Source organism: Schistocerca nitens, chromosome 3 (assembly GCF_023898315.1).
Source record: "Schistocerca nitens isolate TAMUIC-IGC-003100 chromosome 3, iqSchNite1.1, whole genome shotgun sequence".
Taxonomy (NCBI): Eukaryota; Metazoa; Arthropoda; class Insecta; order Orthoptera; family Acrididae; genus Schistocerca; species Schistocerca nitens.
Window position 1 is genome coordinate 466772722 of NC_064616.1, and position 23422 is coordinate 466796143.

The 23422-nt window shown below is 38.8% G+C and overlaps 1 protein-coding gene across 1 annotated transcript in view; it reads left to right on the forward strand.

Moving 5' to 3' along the window:
• The window catches only part of LOC126248392 (DNA polymerase zeta catalytic subunit), a 227444-nt gene that overhangs the window by 148868 nt on the left and 55154 nt on the right, over positions 1 to 23422 (forward strand). Inside the window, exon 18 of the mRNA XM_049949342.1 lies at positions 8908 to 9026. Coding sequence (XP_049805299.1) covers positions 8908 to 9026 — 119 coding nt within the window. The remainder of the gene's footprint in view (positions 1 to 8907; positions 9027 to 23422) is intronic.

Consider the following 23422-nt stretch of genomic DNA (forward strand, 5'->3'; position numbering starts at 1 on the left):
GAATGGAACTGGAAACTAAATTGTGTTAAAAGTAGTGTATTTGCCAAAGTTTAAATGTCTTACTATAAAAGTTTATTTGTACAATAAAATTTGCAAAACTTAATTAACAAATCATCAGCTGTTCAGAACAAAAAAAAATTATGTTTTTATCGCAAATGTAATGTAGAATCAAATGCATCGGTTCTTAATTGCAGTAAGTGGAAAATTTTAATTTTGTCAATCACAGTGCCATCTACCATGAATGGCTATATGTTTTGGTTAAACACCAGGTATTTTTGGTATAGAATCCAAATCTACATTAATAATTGTGAGTTCCCTTTGAAAATAAAAAGTTGGGCTGGACATGTTGGGGGGAGGGGGGGGGGGGGGGCAGTTCTAGCGCAAACAGATGTCCCCTTTACAGATATTAACTTTTCATACAGAACATTTTTTCATGTGATGCATATTTTTGGAGATATTTAGTTGTTCCAAGTTAAAATAAACACCCTGTATAGTACACAGAAGACACATATTAATTGTGTACAAAAAAATTAAAGAACTTATGTTCTACTGAACACTGACACAATTATGTTTCTCTTTGCTGAGCTCACCTCAAAAAGTGTCTCCATGAAAACCATTTGTATTTTTTATTTCATAATTCTGAACTTGGCTGTTTAATGCTGAAAATTACCTTTTTTTGTGTGCTGCCTATCATAGTCTGTTATCCATATGTTATCATGTTCTACAGAAACGCAAGTTTTGCAAAATAACCATTTAAAGTAGAAAATGAGCAATGGAGATCATGAAAGAGATTACCAATAAAGAGTCATGCAGGAACATTTGTAAGGAAGTCAAAATTTTTTACTCTTCCTAGAGATATATACGAGTGCCCCTCCTAAGAGTTGGTAGCGCATTTTCTCTTGTGTTTCATCAAATATTTGCAATTTCATTTTTGTAATGTGTGGCTGGAGTCAGCCCAGACACATGCTGCTCATCATCTCTTTCAGGTGACACACAGTGTCAGCAGAAAGTGTCATTGTTTCCCATTGCAAACAAAATTATCTTTAAAATGGGATTTTGCATGGCCATTCACTTGAGTGGTCTTGAATTAATTTAATGTGATATCCATTTTAGCCAAGAGTTTAGGATGAGTAAAACACGAAGAATAACCAATACTCCCACAGTGACTGGGCAGTGCTGTTGCGTTACAGCAGTACTTGGTGTGGGCCAGGGCAATACTGTCACTGCTTGAGTACTGGTTACTTTACTATACTGCAGGAAAGTGTTACATATAATGTCTTGGTTTTCCTTTTTTTGTTTATCAGCTGCTGCTTCATATTCCTCACGAGTGATACCCTGATGTTGTTGTGCCTTGTGGTGCGCATGATCTGACCAGTTTGCCTGCACACAGCAAGAGTTCTGATGCTTGTCTTTATGATTTCCAAACCCTACCTTGGCCAGCAAGGTCACCAAATTTCTCCCCAATTGAGAACATTTGGAGCATTATGGGCAGGGCAGTTCAGCCAGCTCAGGATTTTGCCAATCTAACATGTCAGTTGGACATAATGTAGCATGACATCCCTCAGGAGGACATCCAACAACTCTATTAATCAATTCCAAGCTGACAACTGCTTGCATAAGGGCCAGAGCTGGACCAATATATTATTGACTTGCTCAATTTGTGAAGTTCTTTCTCTTGAATAAAACAACCTATTTTTCTGAAATTGTAATCATTTGTTTGTCTGTACATTTACATCACATCTACCAATTTACATCCAATTTGAATGTGTGGTTCACCGCGTCCCCCCACCCCCATCCCCTGACCCAGGAGGTCTCATCTGAGATGTAGAAGAGCCTCTAATGCAAACTACTGAATGCATTAGGTGCAAGTCATAGTTCATGTTTGCACAAATGACGCTTGACTTCTGGGTTCTGATGTTAACCTTGGTTCCTTTAGATATCTAGCTGAATTAGTGGAAACAGTTAGCTTCACATGCATGGTGGTGGCCTGGTTCACTATTTGTGGCATTATACTCAAAACTGATCACAGTCCTCTGGTTTGGAACCAAATGAAAGTCTTAAACCAAATGCTCAGATGGTTCTGTGCCAATATCAGATGCAGATTTTTTTGCTCTCCACAATCACATGGAAAGTAGGTCTCACCCAATAGGTCAGTGTACACTACATTAAGGAAGCAGCTCTTCAGGTGGCAGAGTACATGTAGTTTGCCCATTTCTTTCTTTCCTTCTTAGAGGAAATCCACCTTTGTTTTGATGATACCTTAGTTGGAGAAAGGAACATGCCAGGCATGTTAATCATAGAGGACAGCATTCATCTTTGCAAATCAGAAAGAGAAAATGTATATTTGCTATGACTTAACAGCAGGAGAATCCATTATAAGTTGCAAGAATTAATGTCTCTTACTGAAGTTAATTATGACCTAGTAGTACCATGACCAGAAAGTTTCCTGAAACCTAAAGTGAATAGCAGTGATATCATAAATTCCAAAAGGAATGTATATTGCGAAGATAGGTACAATGCCAACAGTACTGGCTTAATGCATATATATTATAATGTATCATTGCAAGAAAAGGTTAGACATTGGTGTATTTTAGCCATTAGTGACTCAGCACCTGTAATGAGGTTACCAATACTACAAATACTAATATAAATTAATCAGGTTGAAGGTAAGCATCAAAGGTGGGTCAAATGTGCTAATTGGATGCTTTTATAAACCACTTGCCTCAGGCACTGTAGTGACAGTAGTTCAGAGAATATTTTGTGGAATATCATGGTTAAATTCCTCAATCATGTTCTTGTAATAGGAGAAGACTTCAGTTTGTCAGATATGGAATATGAAATTCATGAGATTAAAGCTGATGTCTCAGGAACTGATTTATGTGATATTATTCTGAATGTGTAGTCTCAGAATTATGAGTAGTTAGTTAAATAAATGACTCATGTATTTAAATAAATCAGCTTAGGTCACCTAGTAACTAATATATATGAACTTTTTAAATCCGTTAATGTAGAGGAGGGACTCAATAATAAAAAAGATACTGCATCATTGATTACAGGTGTTAAAAGGAATGTTAAGAAAGATTAGAAAATATTTTTGTTTAGCAAGTTTAGCAGCAAACAGATAGCAGATTATCTGAGCCGTCATCTTCAAAAACTTATCTCTAGAGATGATGATGTTTAGCACAAATGGATAGTGTACAATATGGTTCAGATGTGTATGAGATGAGCAAAGTTGTGAGGTATGAGAAAGACCCACTGTGGATCAATAGCCATGTTAGAAAGTTGCTACAAAAGCAGAGAGAACTTCATCACTAATTTAAGGAAATTCAAAGTTTATTGACAAACAGAAGTTGAGCAACGCCAAATTGAACTCAAAGAGGGTAATTAGATTAGATTACATTAGATTAAATACGAGAAGCAATCAGTGGATTTGAAAATAAAGTTTTGCTGACTGATCTGTTGAAACATGCTTTCTAGTATTGGTCTTATGTAAAGTCAGTTAACAGTTCAAGATCATCTGTTCATTTTCTCAGTGATCAGACTGTCACCCCAAAGAAGACTGACAAACTGCCAAAATACTGAACTCGACCTTCTGAAATTGTTTCATGGGTGAAGATTGTAATACATTTCCTCCTTTCAATCACTGCAAGAACACCAAAATTGGGGGATAGGAAATCAACTAAAATTGTTCAAAATAGGAAAGGCGTCTATCCCTGAAGAGATACCTTTACAATCTGTATCATTGCTGCTCTTTTAACAGCAGTTTATCTTAAGTCACCTTTACTATTTTCAAGGAGGATCATTGGATGGGAATACATAATTGTGGTATCAGTCATGTTGTAGTGTTATGCAACACATTTCTCACATATTATTGTGACTTTTTTGGAAAAGAAAAATCTCCTTTATGATAATCAAATTGATTCTACTGAGATCTTGCAAAATTCAGCTCACTCTGACTGACCAGGAGATCCAGAGCACCAGTGACAGTGGTGTTAAAGTTGACGCAATGTTTCTTGACTTCTGGAAAGTGTTTGATAGAGTTTCTCATACTTGCTTAGTGGACATAAAACAGGCTTACCAAGTACCAAATCAGCTTTGTGATTGGCTTCAGGACTTCATAACACATAGAAATTAACAGAGAATTCTTACCAGTAAAAAATCATCAGATGTAAAACTGTCTTCTGGAATACCTCAGGTGATTGAGTGTTATAAGGCCATTATTGTTCAAATTATATACAAGGTGATTTTGCTAAAGAGGAGAAAACTTCAGAAAATGATCCCTCAGAGGATAAGGAGCAAAAAAGGTCATTTGGACATATGGCTGGAAATGCATGGTGTCTGTGCTATAAGGTATTTATTAATTCATCATTTCTGTACAGTACAATGCAGAGTATAACATGCTGTGATGACACCACCATTAGACCAGGTGTTTGAAGTGGCCCACATGAGCTTCTAAGCATGTGCTTGCACGATGCAGCAGTGACTGATGCACACATTCAAATGTGGCATCCTGCAACCAAATGGCGTCATAGCCAGCATGAATGGATTTTCAGATGTCTGTATGTCCAGGATGGGTGCCACATATGCAATTTGTTTCAGGTGCCCCACAGGTAGAAATCTAAATAATTGAGGTCCAGTGAGCTAAATGCACATAATATTGTAAGCTGGTAAAAGATGTTTAAAATTTGAATCTCCCATCCTCATCAGTGAAGTGTTCCTCGTGTTAATTGCAATGTATTTGCCACATGATTCCCATGTTATTGCCCATGGAAGAGAATAAAGTCTGTGGGTTGATCAGTTCATCATTTACCTCTCTGTATTTGGTGAAGAACAATGTCAGATACAGTGGACTACATTTTGGAGAAGTGGTTAGTGGCAAGCATGTGGCTCCATAAATGAAAGCACAACAATGAAAATATGACACAGGTGATGGACAGGTTTCGTGAACCATTTGGTAAGGAGCCACCAACTCATCAGACTTTGATTAGTTGGTAGGTGAAAGCCTTTTGCCTGGGAACAAAGCCTGCTGCAGAACTTGGAATTCCAAAGAGTTCAGTGTAACTCCACATAACAATGAACTTAGGCCTGTGGCATTCTGGCCAGTGGCCAGTAAATAACTAATGGACAATGGTGCTGCATATATGGACATTTTGGACAAATAACTGTGTTAGTTACAATGAAATAATTGCTTGTGTAAAAGGACTTTCTGGCCACCCTGTAGTAGCCACATTACCCTTCATACCACCAAAGGCACATCTTCAGCAGAGGAGGCAGGGTCACCTGCAGGAAGTGCAGATATGCCTCACCTGTGAGGCATTGTGATAGGATGACTGGTCCCACAAGATGGTCACCAATGATTACCACCCACACATTGATGGTGTGCCACCACCATACCATGGGGATTCTTGCATTGCCCCACGTGGATGTTGTGAAGGTTGATGATACTGCCCCTTGTAGAAGTAGCCTCATCTGTGAGTATGAAGAATTACAGGAATCCTAGCACCGTGGTGGCCTGTGTGATAAACCAGTGACAAAATCGAGGAGGCAAGTCTATACGTAATAAGTCCTGCACACATTGTAACTGATACAGATAGTGACAGCTGTCATGGTAAATGTTCCACATGGTCGTCTGGTGTACCCCTTCCCTGTGGGCCACCTGCCTGATGCTGATACTGGTTTCATATTCTATTCTACAGTGTTCAACACCAGTTCCTCCAAGGCCTGTATATGTGCATGGTGTACCTGCGCTTTTTAGATAGCCATCCCAAAAAATGTTTATATCACACAAACAAAAAAACATTGTTGCAAACAGTATCTCGTGCAATTGCTGTCGGTAGGAATACTGTTCCTGGTACAGTCGTGCTGCCACCCGTCCATTGTCATTTGACTGTTCTTATGTAAAGACCATGTCGGTCTGTTCCTAGTTAGTATACTGGGTCATTGTGTCTCAGCATTGCAGTGAAATGGATGGCCATTACTACTAATGTGTGAGTGGACTGCCATCATGGACAACATTATTGCCCTCTTGAGTGTGAAGCTAAAACAGTAGTGCAGACAGAACATTATGGCTTGCCTGGTGTGTTCTCACATGTGCTTTGAATCATTGGACACTGTCAAAGATCTTTTATCTCCATTTTCAAGTTAGTGGCCATATGTCCGTATGGCCTGTTTTGCTCTGTATCCCGCCTGGAATCATTTCTTGCAGTTTCTCCCCATTTAACAACCTCCCCCATCGTAAATGATCCAGTAGATAATATCAAAAGTTTCATGATGATTTTCACGGCCAATATTGTTTCACGTGGAAAGATTTGTGTGCCGTAAGACTGCAACAAAATGCAGGAAGACAAGATCTGCAGAGGATCGACAGTTGGTGCAGGGACTGGCAGTTGACCCTGAACATAAATAAATATAGTATACTGCACATAAATAAGTTGAAATGGGCATAATTGTTTATTTACACCATGAACAATAAGTTATTGACAACAGTAGCATTTATAAAATATCTAGGATCAACCTAAACTAGAATAACACCATAAAACTAGTTGAAGGAAAGCCAGGTGCCAGGCTGAGATTCATTGGAAGAATCTTAAGAAAATGTAGTTCATCCACATATGAAATGGCTTCCAAAATACATATTTGATCAATTCTTGGATACTTTTCAGTAATTTGGTTCCCTTACAGCATACTATTATGCTTTGAGCACAAGTGATTTCTCTATTATTATTATTAAATACCAGTTCCTTTCATGTAAAACCACCGATGCTATGTCAAGTGAGAGACATCTAGTGGTACAGTGAGGTACTTCTGTGAATGTAATGCATTGTACCAGTCACTTCCAGTGTTTAAAGCAACATTCAGTGGAGAGATTGTACTACATGACTGTAGTAAATTGTGACTTTTTTTTTCTTTTTTTAACATAGTGATCATGTTGAAGAGAACATTGACAGTGAAAGTGGATATATCTTAAGTTATGGTAACATAAATTTGAGTTTATGCTGCTGCTGTTATGAGTGGTTCCAAAATGAAACCACTGGATCAGTATGTACTTATGTTAGGGTCATTTTTGCTTGTTATTTATAAATATCAGCTCGTGGTCTTGAGGTAGTATTCTTGTTTCCCGCGCATGGGGTCCCAGGTTCGATTCTCGTCGGGGTCAGGATTTTCTCTGCCTTGTGATGACTGGGTGTTGTTGTGTTGTCTTCATCATAATCATTCATCCCCATTACAGTCGGAGGAAGGCAATGGCAAACTACCTCCCCTAGGACCTTGCCTAGTACAGCGGTGTGGTTTTCCCGATCGTCCCCTACTCTCCTCGGAGTATGGGACCTCATATCATCAATTTGTTTTAGCCATTATGAGTTCATGGAAGTTTCGAGATGTGGGATAATGTCTAAGAAAAATGCGGAATTGCTTTCAAATATATGTCACAAAAAAGGTTGGTGGTTGTAAACTGTAAGTCCCATGGGCTCCTAAGTTAAACCACAATTTTAAAACAATTGGTTGTTTACTTTTTGTCAATTTTATGTTGGTGTGACCCAAAGGTTAATAGAGGAGATAGAGAGGAAGAAGAAGAAGAAGAAGAAGAAGAAGAAAAAGAAAAGAGAAAAAAAGGAGCTAAGAGTTTCATCATGGGTTCACTTAATAACTGTGAGAGGCTCATCAAACTCCAGTCACAGATTCTACAATAGAGGTGTTGTGCATCACAAAGAGGATAAAATTCTGCTCCTTTTCCAAGAAACATCAGGCAGTATGTTACTCCATCCCACATACTTCTCATAAAATGACCACTATGAGAAAACAAATTACAGCTCATTCAGAGGCCTACCAACAGTCACTCTTCCCATCCATGCATGGTTTGTGAATCGAATAGTAAATTTGGGAAGGGGGTTAAGGAAATTATAGTGGTAGCAGAACTGTCTCTTAGACACTATAAGATGGCACAGTTTATAGATGTAGGTTTGTGATTCCTTTGAAGAATGGTCCCCTATCTTCTGTCTGTCTATACAGCTTTTCATCTTCCCGATTTCTTAATAGCTGCCTATTCCGTGTTATTTTGAGATCATAATATCTTTGTTCTACTATCTATCTGCTGTACTGTTCAGACTTTTGGTATAATTGCCAGCCGGTTGTATTTTTTACTGTTCTGCACATGGCCAAGGCACACTGTTTCCTCAAACTCTCTAGAATTTTAATAGATGTTTTTGGTAAGACTACTTTTAAAGGCTGCACGTATAAAATGTTTCTGTAATATTTATGTTTATCATTAATAGCAGAACTAAATCTTGTAAATTTTATCTATAATTTTTAATACATAGTATTATGCAACCACTTTGGCTGACTGTGTTTGATATAATATGAAAACAATTTTTGAAGTGTATATTATAATTTGGGAAGATTTCTTTTTCGCTTTGTTGACATATTACTGCTTTTCTTCACTGTCAGCCATTAGTGAAAGTTGTGATATAGTGGCAAATTTGCTGTCTGAGAGTCTTTAGCTTATCCCACTACTTGGAGGTGACTTCAGAAGTTCTTGATTAGAAGTACAAAAATTTAAGCTCTCACCTTCAGATAGATCATATGCTGAAAAAAATTAATTATATGATTTGAATTCTATTATCTAAATATATTAGACTTTTATAACTGTTATGTTTTTGTGCTTTCTTTCTACTCACAGTAGTAGTATTTTAACACTGAGTGACATGACAGCAATAAGTAATTTAAGTCTGAATGACAGGAAAAGTGTACTGCTAAATAGTTCTTACTTTTTTGTGATATATGTGGAACTCATTTTACTGTTGTTTTTAAATGTGCCTGATGCCTTCATTGTATTTGTACCTCATTTGAGTAATCTACTTATTCTCCACATTGATTTATTGATTCCAAAAATATTCTTCTGCATTTCATCAGGTTTCTGTGATGAGCTACTCGTTTGAAAACATGATGTACCATATTTTGCACCAGAGAATCCCGTACCACTCATTTAAGGATTTGACACTTTGGTGGAACCACAGGACACACATTTACCGGCAAGTTATCATTTCCTGTGTACATTTAATTATATGTTCAATTGATCATACATATATGTATATATATTGAATGTATAGTTTCTTCATTATTATCACCAAAATATAGGCAATCTCTTGGAAAGTGCACATCTGTGAATTCAAAATATTCTGCTGTGTAACATTCAGTAGTGTGTTTCTACATTTCGTGCATTGTAACATGTTCGGATACTTTTTTGGCATATTGTCCACACGGTAATTGAGACATTACTGCTCAAGCCTGTCCCATTCTTCGATGACACCTCTCTTGACGTTATCTAGTTTTTGAGTGAGATTCTGTAACAAGCACCAGACTTACAAATGTTCAATGAGATTCATGTGTGCAGATACTGCCAGCCATTCTGTTTTGTTAATTCCTGCCTCCTGGAAGAAGTTGCCCCGGACATATGGACACAATGTGCTTTTGCATTATCATCTTGAAAGACAAACCCATCAGTGAAATGTTGTTGTGCTGGAGAATAGGTTGAGATCTCCTATCCCAATACTGCACACCTTTCAAGTTGCCCTCAGCGGCAATTAGGATGTCTGACATCCGTATATGATACCTGCCCAAACATGACTGACTCATATTCCTTCTGAACCTGTGGGACTGCCTGCCTGAGATGTGCCTCAGTACCTGTCTGCCCCAGACTCTTCTACAATGATTGTCAGCCATCGAACCCTGCACCCGTCAGTGAGTAGAACTCAATGCCACGAACGCGATTCCATTCCACATGTTCCCTTGCCCAGTTTGCTCACAGACCACCATGCTTGTACTGTTATTTGTAATGGATGAGTGGTGGTCAAATTAATGTTGTAGAGATGGACATGTACTGTCTTGGTCAGCACAGCCCTCCTAGTTGCCTCCAAAAAGGAAACACATGGTTATGTTGCACTCTCCCAGGTACTTATGAGTCATAATTTGTAGTTGGTGGTCATCAGCTGCTGTTTTTGACCGCAGACAACCATTTCGAGGCAGATCTTCGACGTTTTCTACCTTACAATAGTGGTCGAATATTCAAATGGTGCTTTGGTGTAGACCAATTTGAGAGCCAACTTCACATTATGACAACCGTTCTTGCCATAAAGTAACAGTGTGCACACACTCTAAGCTTGAATGCTTGATAACAGACTGAACAGTGTGTGCGTGCCACATTGTACCATTCACAGACGAAGACACAGTGGCACTTCTGAATTACACTGAAAAATAGTGTTTACTTTTACATCCATAACACAGGTGGCTGTAGACAGTGGTTTCATATGGTCAAAAGGATATTGAGAAAATAGTTTCTGATCAATCCACTACTGTATGGAAAATTGTGAGGATGGTGCAAAACTTTGTTTGAGCTGTATAGTTGACAACCACAGGTATATACTGTTTCATGCAGAGCAGTAATTGAATCTCTGGTCCAGAAAAGCTCTCTTAGCTGAGGAGGGCTCTGCAGATTGCAATGATAATGTATTATTGACATAATCTGCGACACCAACACAGCAAATAGTGAAAAGAGCTGGTGCCAATCTACAATTTCCAAAACACCTCTCTTTTTAGTGAGTACATTTCTCTCTTTCCCAGAGATAAAGTCACAGGTCAGTGAAATGTTCCCCTCCGTTCTTCTTGTGATGTGAAATTCATAGTGAACATTTACTCCTCAATGTGTCTGTCCTCTAACCACATCTACGGTATTCGACATGCCACACGCGCCTCCTCCTTTGTGCCAAGTAGTGAGCACCTCAGGGAGCCCAATTTTTGTTGACTAGGTATGATTTTGGCGAAATTGGTGTTCCTAAACTGCAGACTAAGGAGTACCACCAGTTCTATGGTGGAATTTCATGAGTCATAAGCAGTGAGGAACTTTGCCTAACCTCCTGAATTATGAGGTTAATATAACTTCTGTACAAAAAACTCAGCTTCGAGGTGTGCTACATGCCAAGAACGTTGATGGTTGTTTGGGCAATACAGTTATTATAGGACAATCTCTGGGGCACTTACGATATACCAGTTGTATAAGGCTTACCCAAGCAAGGGGAGCACTGTCTGGGTGGACAATTACCTCGCTAACTGCTCCTGGGGTACCAGTGGATCACACAGCAACTTCAGATGCTGGCCTGGTGGGCATTATTAAAACCCAAACAACAAAGACAGCACATGTGACTAATCTGCCTGAGAAGTCTGTACTGCCAGTAGCAGACCAAGTCCTGTAGTAAATAACATATAGCTTGTCAAATGTGTGGAAGATACATTTTAGAAATTTTCACCTTACTTCATTCATAAAGCATTGGAAAGATTTAAAGGGAAACTTAAACCATCAAGGGGCTTCGTAACGCCACACTCCTGGCCGAAACATTGCACTCTACTGTAGTAAATGAGCTGTTACAAGCCAAATCACCTGGATAGTATACCATAAACAGTGAACTGCACACTGTTCTAAATTACAATAAAGCTTTTGTAAGCTGCAAAGGTGTCATTAATGTTAATATCTGAGAATTGCAACAGGAATGGGAAGGTGAAGGTGTCACCAAATGACAGGAAATCTTTATGAGCATAAATTGTGAGCTGAAAACTACAGCAGCTTTTATTCTTCCAGTCACTGCATAAAAATTGACCAAGTATATAGCAGTAGGCTTTATTCACTTTAAAGGTAAGCCCAGTGTACACATCAGAAATATCATGGTGTATAAAGAAGAGACAATGTATGAAAGAAGTGGCACAGCTGACCACATATCAGGTGCTCAGTGCACTGTTCTACATGTGTGTGTTAATTACTCATGAAACTATCCAATTCAAAAACAGAGAGAAGTCACACACCTAAGCAATGAAGCAGTCTGTACCAAAGACAAGTGTTAGCATTCGGAGATTGACACCTGATCAGAGCATAACAACCTGCACCTGCAAAGACAGCTGCAAAGCTGAACCACTGACCAAACAGTCTTACCAGTCTCCCCAAAACCTAAGCATGGTAAAAGAACAACAGTCCAAAAGATCTGCTACAGAACAGTTAAATTGTGCAATCTTGGTCATATCTGATGGTTCAGATAATGATCGTTTATTCAGTAGTATGAACAGTGTGTCTAAGGCTACGGCCCAAGTGCAGCATGGCCGGGTGTGGACATAACGCTCTTTGATATTAGAACATAAGCCAACACTGTAGTGTCCTGAGTAGCTGTTCTTTGTTCATCAGTGTGTAGTAGCATTCTCCAGAGATCAGGCAAACAATGGTGAAAGAAGGTGAAACTTCCTGACAGATTAAAACTGTGTGCCAGACTGAGACTCAAACTCTGGACCTTTTGCTTTCACAGACAAGTGCTCTACTGACTGACCTACCCAAGCACAACCAACAACCTGTCCTCACAGATTTACTTCCACTGGTACGTCATCTCCTACCTTCCAAACTTCACAGCAGCTCTCCTGTGAATCTCGCAAGACTAGCACTCCTGGAAGAAAGGATATTGTGGACACATGGCTTAGCAACAGCCACACACAGTTCCATCACCTCCAGGCTGTGACTAAGTCACGTCTCTGCAATATCCTTTCTTGCAGGAGTGCTAGTCTTGCAAGGTTCACTGAAAAGCTCCTGTGCAGTTTGGTAGATAAGAGACGAGGTACTGGCAGAAGTAAAACTGTGAGGACAGGTTGTGAGTTGTGTTTGGGTAGCTCAGCAGAGCACTTGGCTGTGAAAGGTAAAGGTACTGAATTCAAGTCTCAGTCTGGCCCACAGTTTTCATCTGCCAGGAAGTTGCATATCAGCACACACTCTGCTGCAGAATGAAAAAATTTCTTTCTGGATGAAAGAAGGTATTTCAGTCAAAGCCTGTCTCGTGCTCGAAAAGAAAAGAAATAGAGAGAGAGAGAGAGAGAGAGAGAGAGAGAGAGAGAGAAAACTGAATGCGCATTTGGAATTTTGTGTGCTAAATGGCACACATTAGGAAAATCTTTAGAGACAAATCTGCAAAATGTATGTCGTATAATCAAAACAGTATGTCTTTTACATTACATGATTAGTTAATGTGATGGAAATAGTGACCCACATTACTGTATGATTGAAAACAGCACAGAAACTGTAAGGCAATAAATGTGTGGGACATGTTTCTGAATTACTTGTGTCAGAATTGAATGACATAATAAAAATGTATACGTACTATCAGTATTAAGTTTCATTACTATTTAACTCCATATCCTCCTTCCGGTTGACCTATTTCTATACAGAGAATGACTAGGTTGCCAAAAGTGTTGGCCTTTCTTGTACCATTGTTATAATTTCTTCAAAGGACATAGCTCACTGTTCACTGCACGCTCGAGGAACACAAACTGGATTGTGGTGTGTGAGCATGCCCCACTGGACATTGTTATTGCTGATTGCACACTCCTTCCAAAACACTTGGTGCCAGGACACTTGTGTGTTCTCAAACAAGTTTGTGTTACACACTGCATAGGAAACAGCATTCGATGCTGTCCACCCTGCTCCACTCAGACCACAGTTTAAGGGAACCAACAAGTCCCTCAAGTAGCCTCCCCCTCTCTTCTTGAACCCTCCACAAACACCTCACTTCAGAAGAATGAAAGGAGGAAAGAAAGAGAAAGACTTTGCCAGTAAGGTGGCTTTCATACAACTGTGGAACATTAGTAGGTTCACACATGTGGAGCAACTACAACTCCTAACGCATGTTAGATCGGTGTGCATATGTCTGAAGTAAAACAATTTTAAATGTTGTGATGCTCCCGTGCTATTTGGTTACAGACCCCACAAGAAGAACAATCTTAGCTGGGAGAGAGACTGAGGAGTAGTGCCAGTTTTTGTAAACTCTGTCAACCACTCTTTGCCTCTACCCCTCACCACCGGTTTACAAGCAGTCATTGTGTCAGTGTATGTGTATCACAAGTTAAGAAAATGTTTCCTCTTCCTACCCCCACATGAAGTTTTAGACCAAGAGCTTCTCACAACTTGCGCAGTTCCCCAAACCATTCTTCCTGTGTGAGGATTTTAATTCACTTGGTGTGCAGTGGTGTTCAGCGATTACCTGCCACAGGGGTAGTGTGAGTTAGAGCCTCATAGTATCTCTCCGTACATGGATGTTGAACAGGGGTCGGATCACACTTTTCAGCACTGCAACAGGTTTACTTGCTCTTATCAATCTCCCAGTATTCTGTCCAGCCCTCACACACTGCTCAGTGCGAAGTGTTCAATGATTTCCACACTATAGTGGCCACTTTGCAATTTGGATACACCTGCCAGGAAGAGCAGTGCCTGAAACAAAGCTGTGACAACTGATGCTGAGTGAGGCAAACTGGATGCTGCACATCCAATTTGCTGTGACTGGACAGCATCACAGCACTAAGGAGAGGGCGGATCGTAGTAGCAACATGATCCACCATACCACTGAAGCATTCGTACCGCAGTCTTCAGGCTAGCTACAAAGACCTCCTTTCTCCAGTAGAGTGAGGGCAATATGTCATTGAACTATTTGAGATGGCAAGGAGATATTGAGGTAACAGTTCCTGAACATCATAAATGGACGTACTAAAAATACAGTTGGATGGGAATCCATCAGGACAATTTCTGGACAAGGAACATGATGTTCAATTGTTGCTGGATTGCAAAATGGGATTTTCCAGGCATATTGCAGAGAGTGACAGAACATTTTGCTAGAGTAACTGCCACCACCAGTCAGGATTTAGCTTTCTACAACCTTAAAATTTTTGCTGAGAGGGGTGGTTCGTTCTTCAGTTCCACCAGTGATGAAGTGTATAACTGCCCCTTCTCCATGTGGGAGCTGGTTTAAATCATGTCTGTTACTTGGAACACCTCATCTGGTCACGCATATACCTACTAGGTGATTAATACACAGGAAAGCATGTTGCATATCTGCTTCCAGGAGGATCAGGCTATCAAAGGTGGAGTGATACCACCAAAACCAAGACTGAAAGTGACTTTACAAAGCTTTATGCATTCTAAGCTCCAGACGGGATGGCAGTAGACCATCTGCTCCAAGAACTGAACTTTTGCCTGTTCTGGCTCATCACAGGGAGAAATAAAGAAATCCTCCCCATCCTTCTTAACTTAATCTGGGCATCAGTACAATTTTTTGACTCATGGAGAGAATTCATTTTTATTTCCCTCATGGAACCTGAGAAGTACCATACATACTGAAGTAGCTATCATAGTGATGCCCTTACCAGCTGTGTAGGAAAAATCTTGGAGTGGATGGTCTTCTGGCACCTTCTTTGGATTGTAGTAATTGTCTAGTAGGTATATGTGTTCACATCAAGAAGGCCTATGATACTACTTGGGAGTATAATATCTTTGGACAGTTTCATGAGTGGGTCTTGTAAGTTTGTTATCCCATCTTTATATGGTTTTTCCTCTCCACATGTTAAGTATCTAGTTGGCAACATCCTGTATGACTGCTCTGAACATAGAACATTGTCTCTGAAGACAGTATGACTGTCTTTGCAATAGCTCTTAAAAGTACAATGGCAACAGTAAGAAGTCCTGTACTGTGTTCACAGTTTGTGGATGGTGTCTCCATGTTTCGTTCATCCTCCAGCCTTCCAAGAGCGAAATATGAGTTGCGCCTGACAATTAGAAGGTTGGAGGAATGGATGGAGAAGAAAGGTTCTCAATTTTCAATTGAGAAGTGAGCGTGCATCCTTTTTAACCATTCACCTTTTGCTTTTTACCCGTCTTGAACTGATGGAGGAGGACATTGTTCTTAATTTTAAAGAAATGGTGTTAACCTCATTGCCACATGTTAGGGACCAAAGGGCAACAAATATTTTGAAATGTGTTATTCATAGTTAATGGGGAGCCCAAACCTGTCTGTTACAGTTTGGCTTGATTGTGGCTGCATGGTGTATAGGTCTACAAAGCCCTCCTGTTCTCCTATTTAAAATACTCAGACGTTGTGCCCCTTGAGGGAATTAGGCTCGCCATTAGGGCTTTGAGAGCGAGCTCTGTTCTTAGACTCCTCGCTGAGGCTGGTAAGTTGCCTCTTGCCATCACGTGGTGACTTCTCATGGTGCGACAAACCTATAAAACAATGTCCACACTACAAACACCTGTTTGCCATAACATTGCTCATCCACCTATGAAATGACTCTTCAGTAAGTCTTCTGCAAACAATATGACTTTTTGGGATCCACGTGAAGGACTACAGTTTAATGCTGGGTGTGGCTTATTTCAAAGTTATGTGCCATTGTTGGAGCAGATCTCCACCTTGCCTCCTAAAGAAGCACAGAGTATTTTAAGATTTAATAAACTTTAAGAAGGAGTACTTTCCAGATTTAACTTTTAAGTTCATGGTTTGTAACATTTTAGGTCGACATAACAAGACTTCATTTGAGGAAACTCCTTTGCTTGTGAAACTTTTTCCCTCAAAATGACTTCTGGATTCACTTTACCAGTCAGTACATGCTCTGTATCACATGACTAAATATAATCCTGAGGGCAGTGGAGCAGTTGGGGCAAAAGTTTCTCATCTGTTCCAATTCCGTCAGTGCCCTACAAGCACTGCAGGAAAGATGAGAGGATACAAACAATATAGCACAAACTACTGTTCCTTCAACAGCAAGGGAAGCATGTAACATTCTGCTGGATACAGTACCACATGGGAATCTGGGGAAATCAGCAAGATGCCAAGCAACAAGGGAGGCCAAGAGGCAACACAGTACGTCACAATATGTCATTCCCCTGCAGACAGGTATGCAAAGTTTGGATCTGAGAGCCTTGCGGTGCTGGAGGGAGCAGAGGCCAGCAGTGAAGAACAATAAGCTTGCCTGATGAAGCCAACTATCCATCCATGGTGTACCACATACTGTGCACTCTGACATGATGAACTCAACCTGACCTGCCACTGGATAAGACAGAATCCATTAACTCATGAAATTTTAATTTGGCTTTTTTTTCTACTTCTGCACAATTTTCCACTGTGCACTTAACAAATATTATAACTATTGTTTTACAGCATGGTTGTATCTATCTCCAAACTAATAGCCAGAAGAATGCAGAATCAACATGGTAAATTGGTAGCTGTACACATAGTCAGTGGTATGGGGGTGGTGGCAACCACACTACTGATTTGATTCACTAAACATGTGATAAATGCATTTATTTCAAAGCCTTCAGATTATGTAAGAAGAAGGAATAAAATTAAAGGAAACAAGGAAGAGGATCTTTGAGTATAGTCATTTATTAAACTCAAACTTGGGAAGAACTAGAGGAACTCACTGTAACAAACAGTAATAGCTGTGTATTATGTAGAGGTATACACACCCATTCTGTGTTAAAAACAAAATAAACTACATTATGTGTCTTGCTACAATGAGGTCACTTTGCAGTGTAGTATGTGAAGTAGGGTGGCTCTTATATATGGCACTTTTTGAAGTTGTTTATAATTTTTCTTGGGCTACCCACCAGTTACATTCCTCTCCATATAAAAATGTGCCATGTGCAATGTGAACTCAATAGGACAAGGAGATAGGGTACACATGGACCTTCAAACTTGGAAATAGAAAAAGCCATCAACTTTTCAAAATATTACTTCTGTATGATTCATTGTATAATGTAAGCAGGTTGTTTACTTCAGTTTCTTAACTGAATGTAGTCTCATTTCACATATTGCATTGGTTGGGTGGCATGATGGGTCAGTGACCCTAAGAGTGGCTGATAGAGGGCAGACCAAACCAAGCTGTTTCTTCATACAGCCCAACCTGAACCATTCCAGTAGACATTTCCTTTCAAGGAGAGGTGGCATCTCAACAAGTACAGTGTCTTCCTCTTCAGTTCATCCACGAGAGATAAATTATATACATGGGTATTACATAGTTGAAATAACTGGAAATAAACTACCATCTGTTAAATAAATATTAATGGCTTTCTCTTAGAATTTTTGGATGTGTAAATTACCTGTACTGTAGAAACGAACGCCAAGGTTCATGCACGGCACTCACCAATTATTGGAGATAGAGAGAACATCATCTGAGGGAGCATAGGCAGCCATGAGAGTGAGAGTGACAGTGAAGCAAATATGAAATTCAACATGTCAGTAAGTTATATAATATACACTTATAATCTCAACTGATATCGATAATGAATTCTTTGAGATAGAAAGAACATCTGAGTGAGAACAGGAGGCCTTGAAGAGATGGTACTGTAAAGTGTATAAAATTAAATCATTCAGTAAATTATGTATTTATGCATTTATTATCTAAACTTTACACATTAATTTATTTGAAAATAAAATCTATTGAGTACTAAAAGAAAATCCACTATTCATTCAATACTGGTAAATTCACACCTACTTCAGTTGTTGAAGTTAACAGGAAAAAGTTGTCTTTACAACTTGTGCTGAATGGAGCATTCTGTTCTGTGTCGAAGTATTAGTTTTTGACTCAGCATATCAAATACGTGCATGTGTTTTGATTGAAAATTGTTTTGAGGAAAGACTTATCTATTTATTATGCAGGCATCAGCTATATAAAATCATTCTCCAAAGTGTTTTTGAAGAATGTGTGAACAGTAGAAACATAGACCTAACTGTACCAATAAAAAAAGATTAAAAAGAAAAGAAACCTTAGTCTGTAATCAATGTTAATATATTCCAAACTGGAATTCAACACAGTAAAGTTAAGGAACACGTGGATCTCAGTTTTGTTCAAGATAATTTGAGAGAACAGCAGTTTAGAAAGATACTGAATTCTTAGAATTAACCATGATCTGTCTTCTTGAAGCACCATCTCGTGAAGTATTTTCCATGCTCCAGGGCCCATCCATCTTGTGACACAGATAGTGAAAAGTATTTATTACTTAAAATGTTTGTGTTCTGTGATGAATTTGAATTATCATGACAAGAAGAGAACAAAACTTATGATATTGGTATTTTTCTTATTACTGTGTATGTCTGTGTATAATTATCTGTCTCTTCTGAATCCAAAGCTACGAATTTAGGTTTCAGTATCCTTTTAAAGTTTATCAATACATGAGCTTGTTGAATGTGATATCTCTTATGTGACTTTTTCAGTTTTTGTAAATCATTTATGGTACCTATATTTACTATTAAAAACAGTCTTGATCACGATTTATTTATTAAGGTGACCGGTTTCAACCACTAATGTGGTCATCTTCAGACCATTGAGTAGGAACCTCTCTCTGCTGGAGAATCACCACTGTCACGAGTAGTGATTCTCCAGCAGAAAGAGGTTCCTACTCAATGGTCTGAAATGACCACAATAGTGGTTGAAACCGGTCACCTTAATAAATAAATCGTGATCAAGGATGTTTTTAATAGTAAATATTTGTAACACATTGATCACTGTCACTCCCATAATGTATTCAAAAGTAATTAATTTATGGTACTTGTTTCTTGGTGTGTCACCTTGCTCAGCTTTGATCCTAATTAGTCTTCTGAAACAAAAATGAGTATCATCAATGTATTGAATTATAAGGCAAAACTATCAGACAAAAATATTGGTAGAAGTATGTTTCAAGATTTTATTTGAGTGACAGACCCATCATAGTGGCTTAAAGATGAAGATTTTGTCCATGTTATATAAATCGTTATTAACCTGAAAGTAGTAAATGTTTCCAGCTGAGAGAGAGAGAGAGAGAGAGAGAGAGAGAGAGAACTCATGGAGGACTACAATAAAAATGTACAGAAATGAGAAACAGAAGCATTTTGTACTTCAGGTTGTATCCAAGTATCGCCATTAGTTTCCCAGGCATATAAGAAGACTATATGAAAGAATACTATTTTTTTTTTAAAGAAAATGTGATTTCGTCATTACATTTGCCTCACTAATGTTGTACACTAGGTTTATAGGGTATATTTTTAAAGTTAAGAAAGCAATATTAACAATTTAGTTGAATATAATGAGGTTATTGGGTAATAAGATGTTTCTGAATATTTTTTTGCCATAAACATTATGTTTATGCAAAATGTTGTTGTTTCCAAATGTAGTGGGTGGGGGGCCACCTGTTTTCCCTTTCCCTCTTGAGCCCCAATTTCCCACAAATAAAGTTGTATGCAGTGGAACCAAACTGGATTTGTAGGAAAAAGGAAAAAATCGGACTTGGAAAATAAGAGCCACTCTAATATGGAGACAACAGTGTGGCAAATTCAACTACAGGTTATCTTCAGATAACCTAAATGGAAGACTTGTTTTATCCTCATCTGACATTATGATTGTATCAGAGTTGTCCTTTGCATGGCGGTTTCTTTCACATGCTGTTTGAGCAACAGTGGAGCAGATGGCTAACCACCACCTAATGTCGACTCTAGAAACTGAGGAGCTTCATACATTTTACTCTTTATTGCATGATCCTGCTATTGTATGGCAATATGGTTGGTTGGTTGTTTAGGGAAGGAGACCAGATAGCGTGGTCATCGGTCTCATCGGATTAGGGAAGGAAGTCGGCCGTGCCCTTTCAGAGGAACCATCCCGGCATTTGCCTGGAGTGATTTAGGGAAATCACGGAAAACCTAAATCAGGATGGCCGGACGCGGGATTGACCGTCGTCCTCCCGAATGCGAGTCCAGTGTCTAACCACTGCTATGGCAATATGGAAAACGTTATCCTCTGCCAAATATATTTGTATTAATTCCAGCTTTCAGAATAGAAAAGGTCATGAATAAGGTATACCTATGCAATAATAGTCTTTCCATTGCTCAGCATAAACTTTAGTTTGATTATAGACTCTGAGACGCAATATTTTGATGATGTCAGATCTACGCTATTCAGTTTTAATGTCAGCTCTTACCTCATGCAAGCACTATACCTGTTTGAGGCAAATATGCTATACAATATCTCATAAACCAATAAGTGTGGAACAATGCCAATAATTATTCACCTACATTCATACCATTATGTTTTACAGTTATTGTATGTTTCAACAGTAATAGATTCTTATCTTGGCACATCAGCTTGTTAACATAGCTCTTGCAGCTAGCTTGTTCCTTCTACCCCTCTTCTTGCTTCAGTATTAACACACTTTTTATATTATACAATTTTGACAAGATGAATTAATATTGGCCAAAATGTTAAAATTTTTTCTTATATACACTTATAAATTAAACTTCCCCAGCTCCTTTTTTCCATCTGTAATGAATAGTAATCTCAGGAACTACAGCAGGGATTTTGATACAGTTATCACTAATAGATAGTGTGATTCACAAGGAAGGTTTATATTTATAATTTATTAGCGCTATGTCAGTCAAATCATCCGGCCATAGATGCTTAGTCGGGTCATGCCAGTAGTTCACATAATAATTTATAAAACTGTATATTACAAGTTGTGGGGATTTTCACTTTGTACTTTGTCTCAAAGCTTTTATCATACACATGGCAAAGTTCAAGAAATTAAACACCTTCCTTGAACAACCATTCTTGACTAAACCATTTATAGCTCCAGAAAGTATGGATCCAGATTTGATAAAGATATATATTAACAAAGTTTGTGTTAAATAAAGAGTGTTATGGGCTGGCTGTTGGTTCAGGCATGCCACTTTTCAACCTCTGAATAATGTATACATAAGGACAACTCATTGTATTTTATAACCGCTTCCATGGAGATTGACACACAGCAAAACGTTATGTTAAAAGATCAACAACAGTCCCATAACAATACATCAAAAAGGTGTGATAGTCATTTAGCAGTATAGACCTTCACCTTTTTACAATGTAGCCATGGCACTGTCAGTGTGCATCATACAAGAAAAACAAAGTATTACTTCTTTGTCATCAAAGGGAGTGAAACTTCCTGAAATCTACATCAGAATATAGATTTATTATGAAGACAGTTGCTTAAGTAGCCTCCTTAGCTGAATGATCACTGCGGCTGACTGCCATGTGAGGGCCCACGTTCGATTCCCAGTTGGCTCACAGATTTTTTCCACTTGTGAACTGGATGTTTTGCTGTCAACAACATCATCATTGTGCAAGTTGCCGTAGTGGTGTAAAATAAAAAGACTTGCAGTAGGCGGCCGAACACCTCTAATGAGGTCTCCTGGCCAATAATGTCATACGATAATTTCATTTAAATAAAGGGAAAGTATGTTAATATATTGAAAGCTTAAAAAACTGAAACAGCAGAGGGATAAGACCAGTATTTTTGTAAACTAAGACAGTGGCACACCAGATCAGTCGGCAATAGGAAAATATTTAACTGATAAGTACTGTGGCTGCTGTCCAACGATCCCAAGTGTCTGCATTTCAGACAATGTCTAAGTAGCACTTGGACCAATATACACATGAAGGAGATTCCTTTCTCTATTGCAGTGTGACAGAAAATGAGTTCTGCATGTACGTTATGAGCCAGAAAGTAAGAAACAATTAGTGAAGTGCAGGCATACATCATTTCCCATCACAAAAACTTCAAGCCATTGGCAACCAATTGGAAACACATACACATTATCTTTTGGCATTCCAAGTAACTTATAATTGTTCACATCCAGGAGCAGATTCAAACTCTGAGTAGACAGTTGTAGCCTGCCATGTGATAAAAACACTGGTGACTTCTCTCATAAGGAGTGCTGCTACTCCGTTTTTTAATATGGCTGTTCTTAATAGGGGTACGCTATTTGATCCAAAATTCAAGCTCTTGAGACATCTACCATACTGCTTGGACATGATGCCATCAGATTTTTCACTTCTTTGCAGTGTTACCAAATATTTGTGGGACTAGAGTTTTGCAGGGGATGAAGAGGTCACATAGTTGATGCAAAAATGGTTACAAGCCACACCAAAAAGCTTTTCTTTTTCTTTAATTAATGGGTAGGTGGATCAAGTGTGTTGCAAAGCAAGCTACGAGGGTCATTTCAAAAGTTGTGCGTATGGTAAGATGGAATTGAAAAAAATATTTTATTTTACAAAATGCTTTTACAGGCCTTCAGAATAATTCCATACTTGCTTATGACAACTTTCTAACATTTTGGCAACTTCTGTATTCTGAATAGGGCACCTTCATTGTTCAGCTGTCTCATTACTCAGGTCACCTCAATGGAAGCTTCATCAAATGTATAAAAATGTTTCCTTTGGAGTTGTTCCTTCAATTTGGGAAACAAATCAAAGTTTGCTGTACTTATATCAGCACTGTATGTTGGGTGGGGAAGTATTTCCCTTCCGTATTTGTCTGTCATTTCTCTCACTGGTATGGCAGTACGCTGTTTTCCATTATCGTGTAAAATGAAGATACCAGCTCCTAGCAGTGAGGCCTTCTTTGACAAATTTTCATTGCAAAACATTTTGCAGAAACTACTTGTAGTATGGACCTGTTACAGACATCCCCTGGGACACTCTATTTGCAGTTATGACTCCATTCATGTCATACACAAAGATCATCATTAGTTTCACCTTTTCTTGTTGGCGGCAGAATTTTTTCAGCCGTGGAGAG